Raw genomic sequence first — 12,875 nt, 5'->3', positions numbered from 1 at the left:
CTCTTCTTTCTCTCTCCAGTAGTTCCTCATTATTTACATTTTCCATATTTCAAATTCACCTACTCACTAGATAACCCCAAAATCATACTTGTGGCTCTTTTGCAGGCATTCTTAGACATGAGCAGAGCGCTGAAAAATCTGAGTTGTCCAATTTTCATGTTTCCAGCTGAGGTTGAACAAGAAGACAATCTACCTCCTTATTTTAGCTGTCACATGTACTGTCAACAAGGACCTTTTATGCAGTCTTCTAAGTACCACATTTATTCATATTTTGTGCTTTTTGTTGGAGGTTTTGTTTAAAATGGTGCCCCAAATTTAGTGCTGAAGTATTATCTAGTGCTCCTGTGTGCAAGAAGGTTGTGATGTGTCTTATGGAGAAAATACATGTCTTAGATAAGCTCTGTTCAGGCATGAGTTATAGTGCTGATGGCCATGAGTTCAATATTAATCATCATTAATCATCATAACAATAGGGTACACAAAAGGGAGAGATTATTTGCCCATCTATATATAAGATCAGCTAGAATGTGCTAAAGTCAATGTGGAGACCAGAGATCATAGGAACCTAATCCTGTATTTCCCCTAGGAGCAACTGGTTCAGTATTTGCTGATTTAGGCTTTGCAGCAACTTTATAGACTATAACTACCATGAATGATAAGAACTGATTTTCTATGTGTATATATATATAGAAACATAATTATAGCTTTATATGTTACTATATATTAATATATGATACATTTTATAGTGTATAACAATAATATATGTAATATATATCATATTTAAATGTACTTATATGTATACACACAATCAATAAACATCATTAATCATATCATATCATATCAATCATAAATCACAAACACGCACACACAGAAAATCAATCAATATTTATTAAGCACCTACCTATGATGTGCCAGGCACTGTGCTAAGTACATAAAGGAGGCAAAAGACAGTCCTTGTCCGTAAGAAGGTCACAACCCAACGGGGAAGAACATGTTTGTATGTCTGTGTGTGTGTGTGTGTGTGTGTGTATTATGTTTTTAATATATAATATGTAACATACTGTATATAAATATGAAAAAAGAATTCTCCATTAATTTTTAGGAGATATTGCTACCATTTGAAGCTCATTTCCTATGATCTATCTTCAGTTCAGAAAACAGTAAGCACTTACTATATGCACGGCATTCTCTTGAGAGATATGCTTTAATTGATAGCCGCATGAGGGAGAAAATGTATGTGTGTATGTGTGATGTACAACACACATAAATATACATATATACACATGTATATATACACACACTATATATATATAGTGTATGTATACATATATATGCAATACATACACATACACACAAATACATACATAGGTATATATAAAATATGTGTGCATATAAACACACACATACATTTTCCCTCTCATACAGCTATTGATTAAAACAAAGCTCCCAAGAGATGTGGCTTGCATACAGTCAGCGCTTACTCTTTTCTGAACTGAAGATGGATCATAAGACGTAAGCTTCAAATGGTAGCAATATCTGCTAAGAACTAAAGGAGAAATCTGACTGGATACAACCTACTGAAACAATATTAGAGAACCCCTACCTTCAGGAGCCTGTCGAAGAGAACAATTCTGTTGAGCTGGTACTCTGTGTCCCTCTCTCGGATGATCAAAGGAAGAGTGACAGCTGCAGACAATTCATTATTACTGTTTGAATGAGGTAAATTGGACTGGCTGTGAGAAGAGAAAAAAAGCAGCAGAATGACTAAAAGTTAACATACAGATTAAAAAGAAACCACCAACAAAACAAAAACCTATCACGATGCCTATGGTTGGAAGATTCTCTCCTTCTTATAAAGCACTTACCAAACCAAAAGTTCTGACCACAGATACTGCTTTCCACTGTAAGACAAACAACCAAAGAAGAAATAAATGTTCAGAGAGACAATATATACTTACTCATCTTCAAGCAAGGGGTAAAACGCTTCTCCACCAACATCTTTTAGTCTCTGCAAATTAAAAAAAATATATATATATTTATGAGCATCTGAAGCCTCAACATGGATCGACATAGGAAAAGTAATGCATCGCCAGGAAGGAATGAAATATATACACTACAATATAAACGAGAATCCAAGAATTCTTTCATATTGTAAGCATGTACATACACCAGGCCTCTGGTTGTTAGCATTCAGCCCCAAGTGATGGATTTCTCTCAATATATCCCATCAGTGTTAGCCATCTGCTATGACGTTTGGCCAAACACAATATAAAAGAACCAGTATTAGTTTTTAAACCAAATAAAAAGATAAGGTATTTTCCAAATCATATGTGGAAAGGTAATAAAAGGAGCTGTAATACAACTTGACTATTTTTTATAAACATCCTTTATTTAAAGCAAAAGCCAGATTTTTTTTTTCTTGCTTTAACATTCAGGAAGAGCTAACCATGTTAGTAAATGGCATTTCTTACATGTTGGGATGCAAATAGCTGATAAATTAAGACGTACAAAAGGAGGCAGTTTAGGTGGCACAGTAGATAGGGTTCTGGACCTGGAGTCAGGAAGACTTGAGTTTAAATCTGACCTCAAACATTTATTAGCAAAAATGACCTTGGGCAAATTACTTACAGTCTGTCTTCCTCAGTTTCTTCAAATGTAAAATGACAGTAATAATAGCACCTACCTCCAAGGTGGTTGTGAGGATAAAATGACGTACTTGTGAAGCACAGTGCAAACCTTAAAGCACTACAGAAACACTAGCTATTATAATTAGCTATTATTAGGTGCAAATCAGTTTTCTGTCTTTAATTTTCTCACCAAAAGTCGTTAGAATTCCACTTTTCGCCCAGTATAACAACCAGAACTCTAAGGATTCTTCAAAAGCATGGTAGGGGAAGTAGCAGAGGCCCACAGACAAGCTCTAAGCAGTCCGCGGCCCCCCACTGTGAAGTCTGCCCTCCTAACAGGAGAGTAGAATGATTTCTGTTCCGGGGCCTGAGCCAGCACTCAGCCTCCCCCTCTACCCTGATCCTGTCTTCACAATGTAGGCACTCTTCCTTTCAGGGTGTTTGCAGGATTCTAAAGGCAAAGCAAGGAAAATTCTCTGAACTAATACTGGAAGTTGCCTAAAAGATTAGTTAAAAATTTACCTGTATTTCCTTCCCAAATGAAAGCTCTATCCATTTATCCTAGTCTGCATAGAATCCAATAGGAATATATCCTTTTATAGGTTAAAAAACTTCTAATTAATGAAAGAAGAAAAGTTTTTATTGCTCATGTTCTTATGCATTAAGAAGGTACACATCTGTTATATAAGCCAGGCCTGTGGCTTAGAAGACCTATATAAAACACTACTTGGTTTCTGCATGCTAATGTAATGATTCACATGTAAATTTATACTGGGTTTTAAAATATTGTCAACTTACTTATGCCTCAGTTTTAGGAAAAATAGATTTTGGTTTCAAGAATAGAAATGCTACTGAACCTGGAAATTGGAGGCTGATGTAGAAATTTAGGTTATATCTAAATTAAAACATTCGGTTTTAATTCAGTGAAAAAAAAATCAGTAAAACCAGTTTTCTCATATTTCTGTATCTCATTTTCTGCTTTATAATGTAACTTATCTTTCCACATATCTGTATCTTACCTTCCAAACTATCTTGTAAGCTACTCCAGGAAAAGAACTTTATCTTTTAAAAGTTTTCTATCTCAGCACAGGGACTTGTATATCATAGGTACAATGGAAAACAACTGATTGACTAAATTATTTACCTTTCAATCAATTATTATGGTTTACATAAAGAGCATTTTCATTCTCTGCAATTTACCCTTATATTTTTTCCAACTTAAGACTATCTCCTTGGAAACCAATAGCTTCTAACCAATTGCTGTAGTTTCTCACAAAATCACTGTCAAGAACAGAACACTGTACTGTGTGAGTTCCTACTCCATTAGAGTATATTAGTTTTTATGTTCTTAAGTTATATTCTATTATCTCCTCTTATGGTAGAGTACATGGCTAAAAATTGCCCAGAAAGACATGACTTTCTTGGCTGATATTAAAAAAATCTTGGCTGATATAATTTTAGCTATTATGACTGACAAAATAAATAAAAAACTACCATTTACTTGATTTTTCAGCACTAACAATAAATGCAATTAAAATCATATATGCATTTCAGATATGTGTACACCAAGTGCATACTTTATTTTTTCCATTTAATAGATTTTTAAAAAATGTATTGATATATTTTGTTTTCTCAAACATATACTTCCCAACAAACACCTAAATAAATCCTATTACAAAATATATTAGACTCATAAGCAATTCACTGAAGAGAAATGTGCCCTTTAACTCTGACAGTATGCTACTGATGACACCTGTAATTGACCAGTTTTGTATGTAAATAAAGACTTTAGATAAATTGCTGCCTAAAAGCAAAAATTCAGATATGTCAACCTCTTTGATGGCTATGAAGAACTGTTCAGGGTATATTTCAAGTTATTTTTACTGGAGTCTTGGTCTACATGCTTAGTCATTTAAAAATAGTATTTGAATTAAATTCAAGATATGATTTATAAACTGAATTCATTATCTTAGTATGAAGATCATGAAGCAGACACTTCCCTAATTAAACTAGTTCATTTACTAAAGAAGATAATTTTGTTTGACAAACATAAAATCCTAATAAGCCCCACACACTTTCCATGTTCAAGTAATAAGAGAAAGTATTTCCTCCCAAAACATTCTACATACAATGTGGTTAAAATGTGGTTTGACTTAAAAAGCAATATGTTGTCACTTAAATCACCCAACCCAACTTCATAAGACTATACAGTGATAAAAATCTACTGATAATAGATTTTAATATGGCATCTAAATTAAAATGTCAACATAGAACTGTTTTCTTACATTTCTTAGTTGGCAGAGAGACAATGTCACAGTGGTATCATCCAAAAGGGAACTCCTATCGCGATCTTGCCCAAAGCTCTCACCATCTTCAAACAGAAAACTAAAAAAGAAAGACAAGCACAACTGAGATTTCTAGCAATATTGTCCAAAATGCCTATTAAAGTCAACTTGCTGCTTTTTTATAAAGTAAACTCAAACTGAACATCACTATATGCTCCACCAAACAGGAAAGAAAAATAATTTTAAGAAGAAGGAGCTTAGGGTGTGAGTTGGTGTGAAATCTCTCACTCCTGGGTGAGATGAGGTCAAGTATATCGGGTTTTTCAGATCCCTTTGTGTTCCAAAAGTCTTGGTACAATTTTAAGCCTCCATATCTTAAAGCTTCATTAGACTTCTGAAATACCCTTTTATTATACTGTGAATGTCACATTCAAGCTTAAAATAACAGCACATGAAGGAATACAAGAGGGCAAGTTTCCACTGCTCTTTTGGGTATAGTGCTAAAACTACTCCCAAGGATATTTCAACCTGCACAGGAAAGTCATCTGTACCATAATAATGAGAAATCTGGTATGTGTGCACTGAAACTATTGCAATGAAGATAAATGAGAAAGCTCTGCAGTAGAGAAACAATCAAAAATATTATTTAAGATTTTAAAGAGTTCACTAGAAAAGTATTTCAGAATCAAAACATTCTTCACATCCTCTTCTTAAAGAATTTCCTATACAGAAGTACTTATTTTTGCAAATGAATGAACATTACCCACACTAATTATTTAGAAGTCAATTCAAATGAAAAACAATGGAAAAACACTGATAGGTCCAAGCTAATAATTTAACATGTTATGACAAAAAGAGAGGGAAAAAATATCACTGAAATGGAGATTATTTCATCAGATGCTTCAAATTACTCAGCCTAATTTTGACAGTACGTTCTATTGTTCAAGAGATAGCGTTTGCCAATCGGAACTGGAGGTGGGAATGGAATGGGTCAAACAAAATCTAGGAAGGTAATTGTGACTGCTCTCACGTATAGTGCTCCCTGCTTTTACCACTTCCCTCCCAATTTACAGCATGTAAATCTCTGTAGTTCTGTGGATTTAATCTCAATAACGATAGGCTTTAAAATAAACATGATGTGGCTGCTAACCTAATTTAATTTAAAAAAAAATATTTTTGCATCAGCATCCTGTTTTCATCAAGAGTTATTACATTCTCTCTCCCAACAAATCAACTAGCATATTACATGCCTACTATGTGCCAGGCAGTTTATTTCCTGATTCAACCGTTAATATTAATTCCTATAAGCATGTTTTTTATAATCATGATTTAAATTCAGCAAAGATAACAAGACAAGAGAGGGAAGCCATTCCTAAAAAGATGATAATTACAAATAAAACAAGAACAAGAAATACTGATGGGAATGCTGAGATTATAGACTTTGGCTCCTGACTGAACTTGGTGTTAACTCCCACTTGCTTCCCATAGCTACTGAGTCAGAACACTTAAAAAAATATACCAAAGGTTTTATGGAAGTGTCACTCCCACGTTCCCATTCCATTCCCCCAAAGTGTTTTTCTTTTCCTTACTTGGGGAGGGTGCAGATAGGTGGTTTGGAGCGAATGATTTCCTTGTTGACAAGCTCTTTCTCCAAATCTCCTCCAGCCAAACACCAGAGGTAATAGACTTCTTCAATTGATCTTTCTGCTAGGTAATCAGTGTCAGCATCTATCAATAGAAGTCAAATGACAATGAATTATAATTTTCTTTCTCCTGTTATTGCAAGCAAACAATGAAGATTATACATCTGACATTCTTAAAGGTGCATACCAACTAAATAGTAGTCATTTCCTTTAGGAAAACCTAAACTATTTAAGCACCACGAGTCAGAAGCAGACAGAATAATTATGTGGATTTTTAGTTTTCTATAAGAAAAGGTATCTGAATTTTTCTTTCATGCCAAACCACCCAGAAATACAACGCAAACCACCCAGAAATACATGAACAAAATAAGTGTTGTCCATTTCAGTTAAAATGTATATTTTACTTCATTGGTAAACGGAGTATACATTAACCAAAACTACATTCCAGGAAATCTGTTTTCTGTTTGTTTTTTGTTTTGTTTTTTTGGAAATCTGTTTGCCAGTTCAGCACATACAACCCCCCTGAGATGAGCGTGGGATTTCAAAAGCGTGCCCTGAGAAGCATTATGCTTGCAAAATGATTAAATGAAACAGCCAATTAAGTGGACCTAGCTAGGTGGTGCAGTGGATACAGCGTGGGGCTGGATTCATGTCACGCCCACTAACTATGTGTATGCCCCAAGGCCCTATCTGGGCCCTCTTTTCTTCTCTCTCCATATTTTCTCATTTAATAATGTCAGCTCCACGAGTTTAATTATTATCTCTTTGCAAATGACGTCCAAATCTACATATCAAGCCCGAATCTGTATGTCTCCAACTAACTATATTGAATATTTCAAACTAGATATCCCATAGGCACCTCAAATTCAAAATGTCTAAAACAAAAGTCATTGTCTTTCTCTTCAAAATCTTCCCTTTTCCAAACTTCCCTATATCTGTCTAGGACACCACCATCCTTCCAGGCATCCAGTTTCATAACCTCAGCATGACATTCAATTTACTCTTACTTCCCTATTCTCCCTTCCCAGACCAAGCCACTCTATTTCCAGATCTTGCCATTTCTGCCTTCACAGCATCAATTCTCTCTACTCACATGGTCACCACCCAAGTCCAAACCCTTAGGACCTTTTGCTTGGACTATTGCAATGGCCTCCTCATCGGACTCCCAGTTTCTGGCCTTTCCCCTTTACAACCTATTACACACATAGTTTCCAAAGTAATATTCCTGCCCAAAGCACATTTCTCACTGTCTCTCCTCTTCTCAATAAATGCCAATGGCTTCCTGATGCCTCTAGGATCAAATACAAACTTCTCCCTCCACTCAGCATTTAAAGCTCTTTACAACCTGGCCCCCAAATACCATTCCAGCCTTATAATGCACTAATCCTCATCATGTATTTGCAAGTTAGTCAAACTGGCTTTCTTGTTGTTCCTCCTACAAGATATTCAATCTCCCATCTCCACTGCTTTGAACAGGCTCTCTCACATTGAGAAAGCATTCTCTTTTCATCTCCTTCACTTAGAATCCCTGTCTTCCTTCAAATACCTTCCTTGCATAACTTTTCCAGATGTTCCTGCTTCTAGCATCTCTCTGCCATGAATTATATTGAATCTGTTTTTGTATCTGTTAATGTGGAAACATTTTGTTTTTCCCAGTAGAATTTAATGTCCTCAATGGCCAAGAGTGTTTCATTTTTGTATTTATCTCTACAGCCTAGCACTATGCTTAGAACATAATAAGCACTTAATAAATGCTTGTTGACTGACTGATTATTAGGAAATTCAGTATAATGAATACTATACTAGGGATCCAGAGACCTAGGTTCTAATATGAGCACTGAGATTTTTTCCAAGCAGAAACAGGAGGAATTTAAGCCTCAGCTCACTGGCAATTAGCAGATCTCAGTCCAAATCATATTATAAGCACCTCCAGAAATAACCATTTCCAAATAATTAACTAGTCATAAAAATCTCATTAATATAATGGACAGTCGCTTCTATATGGTTGGCCAATTAAAAACAGAAACGAGCACTCCTTCTTTAAAAGAGGCCCCAATCATTTTTTTCTCCATGCCTTACCTTTACACAGTTGACTGATGTCTTCAGGCAGAGTTAAATCAGCACATCTCAAAGAAGATGAGAACAGACTGGCAGGTTTGTGGAAGGGTGTATATAAAGGTGACACTTCACTGAACACCTTGTCCTGGAGTAACTCATCTGGAGTTGGCCTTGAAAGACACATTTAAAATACAAAGTAAAAATTAAATTCATTTTAAAATTCCTGAAATAGGAGAGCATACATTTCAGCAAAATAATTACAATTTCAGACTATCTCATTAACTTGATCTCTGAAAGGTGGGGCACCAGGTGATGAATTGTTTTGGCCACAGCAACTCACAAAGACAGCCTGTTAAGACTTGGAGGGCAGGCTAATTTGAAGTATTTGGGGTTTGTGGAGGAGGAGGATAGGAGAGAGTGCTAGCATGTCATTTCAACAGCGGAGGGAACTTTCAGTGATGATGCTCTCTAATGCAAATCAATGCCTGCTCTGCAAGCTATGATTTAGAGAATTGCCTCAGAAGCCAGCCTCAGAATGTGGGAGACCTGAATTCAAGTGCTGTCTCTGACACATGTGGGCAGGTCACTTGACCTCTCAGTGCTGCAGAAAATCTGAAACATTAAAGTAAATAATAACAACTTACATCTATACAATGCTTTCCACTAATGATGTGTATTATCTCATTGGACCCTCCTAGCTACACTGTGAAGTAGATAAAGTATTATTTCCATTTCACAGATCAAGTGATCTGCCCAAGGTAAAAGAGCTTTTAAATTGTAAAGCCGTGAGTAGACTGAGATCCAGAGTCTTTCCCTGACATCAAGTTGACACTCACAGAAAACAACACAGATGCTGCTGAGCACAAACGTCTGTTGCTGCTGTTCGTCCTCTGTTTTTGAAGAGAACCAACGACATCACGAGGAGGTGTCTTTTGACTTGTGCGTGAATTGGATTTAAGTGGGGCAGAGTAGCACAAAGTCCTCAGCCTCACTTTTTGTCCCAGTCATCAAAGTCCAGCGGTAGGACTAAAGTCAGGACCACTGGTGATGACCTGAGATGCAGTGGATGACCTTGACATCTTCAATGTATGACCAAGCTCTAAGGGCTCCACAGCACCCACTTCAGCTGCCTTCATAGCCCTCGGAACAAATTGTTCTCATCTGCCCATCCCACCAGGGGAAGTCTTCACATTCTTTGGGCAGACATCCCCCTAACTCACTGATGGGTTTGAGGTCCACTGGTTACCCTCAACCTGGTTTAGTCCATCTGCCGAGATGGTTCGCTGGGGTGTGGCCATGGCGTATGCTACAGCTTCTTGGAGCTACAGGTGAGAGCTGGGTGAAGGTGGACACAGAAGGTGGATAAGCAGCCCTGAAAAGAGCTCTTCGGCCCTCACACCAAAGGTGCTGGGCCTCCTGAACACCCCACAGATCCCACAGATATCTACAGCAATCAGGTCAAGGGTCACATTTCTCCATAGGGTTGAGAGCTGTTGGCGGCCTGAGAGATCTAGCCTAACTCTCTCCTTCTATGGATGAGGAAAATGAAGCCCAGAGCGTTAAATGACTTCCCTAGCTAGTGAGAGAGCCAGAATTACCAAGACCTTAAGAATTCTTTTTAGATCGAAACCATCATTAACTGGCTACCTTTCATATTCCTAAGTCTCCTGTTGTGATGCTCAAAAGTATCTTGGAAATAATAACAACACCGATGATGGTGATGATAGCTAATATTTATATAGCGCTCACTGTGTGTCAGGCACTGTGCCAAGGGCTTTACACTTATTATCTCACTTGTTCCTCATCACAACCCTAAGAGGAAGGTGTTATTGTCATCATCCCCTTCTTACAGATGAGGAAACAGAGACAACAGAGGTTAAGTGACTCACCCATGGTCGCACAGCTAATAAGTGTCTAAGGCTGGACTTGAACTCAGGTCTTCCTGACTCCAGGCCCAAACACACTGGGCTACCTAGCTGCCCTGACACTGCTCTCTCTTTCCCCTTCTGTGATGGTTTAGGTGACACTCTACTTGGACGTGAAGGAATAATTTCATTACTTCCAGTCACCTAATTCCATTTTGGTGTTTGTTTCCTAAGTAATCAATCAATATAAAAACTAAAGCAGAAAAACAGGTGAAAGATATGCTGCTGTTAACAAGAGGTATGTTGCTACCTTCAAAAGGAAATACCATATGCCAAATATTTACTCCAAAGACATCTTTTCAGTGATGGTACAGCCTTGTAAACGCTAAAGTGTTAGTACAAAAATATGAGCTCATAATTCTATTCCACAAAAGAAAAGACAATCTGCTAAAATAAGTTTGTGTCCACCATGAATCTCAATATCAAGTCCTAAATCAGTAGTATTAATATGGCCCCTGTCAGGAGAAACTGAAGAGAGTTACTAACCTTTTAGAAGGGTGAAAAGTGAGGCATTTCTTCAAGAGACTAAGCACATTTTCTGGGAGCTCCTGGAAAACAAAAAGAGGAAAAGATTATTTGAAGTTCTGTATTACTCTAAATATTAGGTGGGTTCTTTTCATACAACAGAGGTTTTTAATTTAGGAAAGAAAAACCCAGCTTACTCATTTTCTGTACATTGTATATGTGTGTATGTGCACATTCACAATAAAATAGATTATCACAATAGGTTTTGGGGGAAACCATGGAACTAAAGTAAGAATAGTTTTAAAATATAGTGTTATTGGAAATTAACTTATTCCTAAGAAATTGTGTTTGAATTATTTAAGCAGAATGAGAGAAATATCTGAAACTAATACATGATTTTTAACAAGCTATGTTAAATGAATCTCTTTTACTTATAAGCTTATTATTAACCTTTATAATGTCCAGACAACCATGTTCCTCAGCCAAGACTGTTATAGTATCATCCATACAACCTAGAATAGAAAAGTCATGAGAATGAAAACAAAACTTTATTAAGGCACATAAAAGACATGCATAAAAAAAAATTACAAGCCACCAGGCCCTCTTGTATCTTAAAATTTGTGTTTAAAAAAAATGTGTTTTAACTTAGTCTATTACATAGTACAGGATATTAAAATTCTTAGGATTTTAACTTTTCCCTTCTGATTCTATTACTTAAAAAAATGAAGACTGCAAATTATTTCTTATAAAGTGTAGGTTCAATCCAAGTATGTACGGTTAAAAGTTTTAACACTGAGGCAGTGCAAGAAAGTGACTCGGAAGCAGGCTTCTGCTTTGTGCTCTGGGGGTAGCTAGGTGGCACAGTGGAGATGTTTCTTACCCATGGGACCCTGGGCAGGTCACGTTCCCCTCTTTGCCTCAACCACAAAACAGGGGTAATAACAAACAGCACCTACTTCACACGGTTGTGGTGAGGATCAAATAAGATATCATTTGTACACTATTTAGTACAGTGCTTGGCACATAGTAGAAGCTATGTCGATGTTCATTCCCTTCCTCTGCCTTCTCTAATCTGATCGAGGAAGACCTGGATTCAAGTTTTGCCTCTGGCACATGTTGGCTGTGTGAACCCAGACAAATTACTGAACTTTGGGACCCCAGCAATTTTCTAAAATTTGCAGAGCAAGCAGACAAAAGACGCTGACCTGTAATGGCAGAGGGACCTTCCTCATCCTTCACGGCCTACGCTGATGAAATCATAGGTCATGGGGCTTGCCCTCCCCCACCCCCCAAAACAAATCAGAACCAATGAAAGCATGGCATTTTTTCCCCTGAAACATTTAAAAAAATTAATATCTTTTTGTGTTTACATCACCTAAATCACTCCTGGCATCCTTCCCTGTTCACTTTCCCAGAAAGTCATCTTCCCTGGGAATTATTAAGATGTTTCCAATGGACGGAACCAGGGACTGCAGACTATGTTAGACAGTGGTTCTGATAAACCTTTGGATTTAAGTATAGATCAAGTTCGTTCAATTTTATTTATGTGACTTGCACCCTAAACCCGTTTCTGGACTTGGGATATAGATCTGTTATGTGATCATGTATGCACCTTATCAGTGCCTGTCTACTGGTTATTTTTTGGTTGTGTACTCTCTTTTCATTTATCCATATATGAATTTGAATGTGAATTGTGGCCCCGCTATATATGGGGGGGAAATGAACCTTTCTCACAGATTAAGGACCCTAATATATGGGATAACCATATTAATTCTTTATCATATTTGTTCAAACCAGAGAGGCAGTGGTCTTAATAGTATTAAGAGATATAGTCCAAAGCACAACGTGACTCAAGTGAAGAGAATTTACTTT

The 12,875-nt window shown here is 36.9% G+C and overlaps 1 protein-coding gene across 1 annotated transcript in view; it reads right to left on the bottom strand.

The window, feature by feature from the left end:
* Positions 1 to 12,875, bottom strand: part of TBCK (TBC1 domain containing kinase) — a 267,622-nt gene that overhangs the window by 177,813 nt on the left and 76,934 nt on the right. The window contains exons 8-14 of the mRNA XM_036764745.1: positions 11,454 to 11,515; positions 11,025 to 11,086; positions 8,635 to 8,783; positions 6,502 to 6,640; positions 4,913 to 5,012; positions 1,959 to 2,008; positions 1,604 to 1,733 (exon numbers count right to left, since the gene is read on the bottom strand). Coding sequence (XP_036620640.1) covers positions 1,604 to 1,733; positions 1,959 to 2,008; positions 4,913 to 5,012; positions 6,502 to 6,640; positions 8,635 to 8,783; positions 11,025 to 11,086; positions 11,454 to 11,515 — 692 coding nt within the window. The remainder of the gene's footprint in view (positions 1 to 1,603; positions 1,734 to 1,958; positions 2,009 to 4,912; positions 5,013 to 6,501; positions 6,641 to 8,634; positions 8,784 to 11,024; positions 11,087 to 11,453; positions 11,516 to 12,875) is intronic.

Source organism: Trichosurus vulpecula, chromosome 6, assembly GCF_011100635.1.
Source record: "Trichosurus vulpecula isolate mTriVul1 chromosome 6, mTriVul1.pri, whole genome shotgun sequence".
Lineage (NCBI taxonomy): Eukaryota > Metazoa > Chordata > Mammalia > Diprotodontia > Phalangeridae > Trichosurus > Trichosurus vulpecula.
This window is presented reverse-complemented; position numbering and strand designations above follow the sequence as displayed.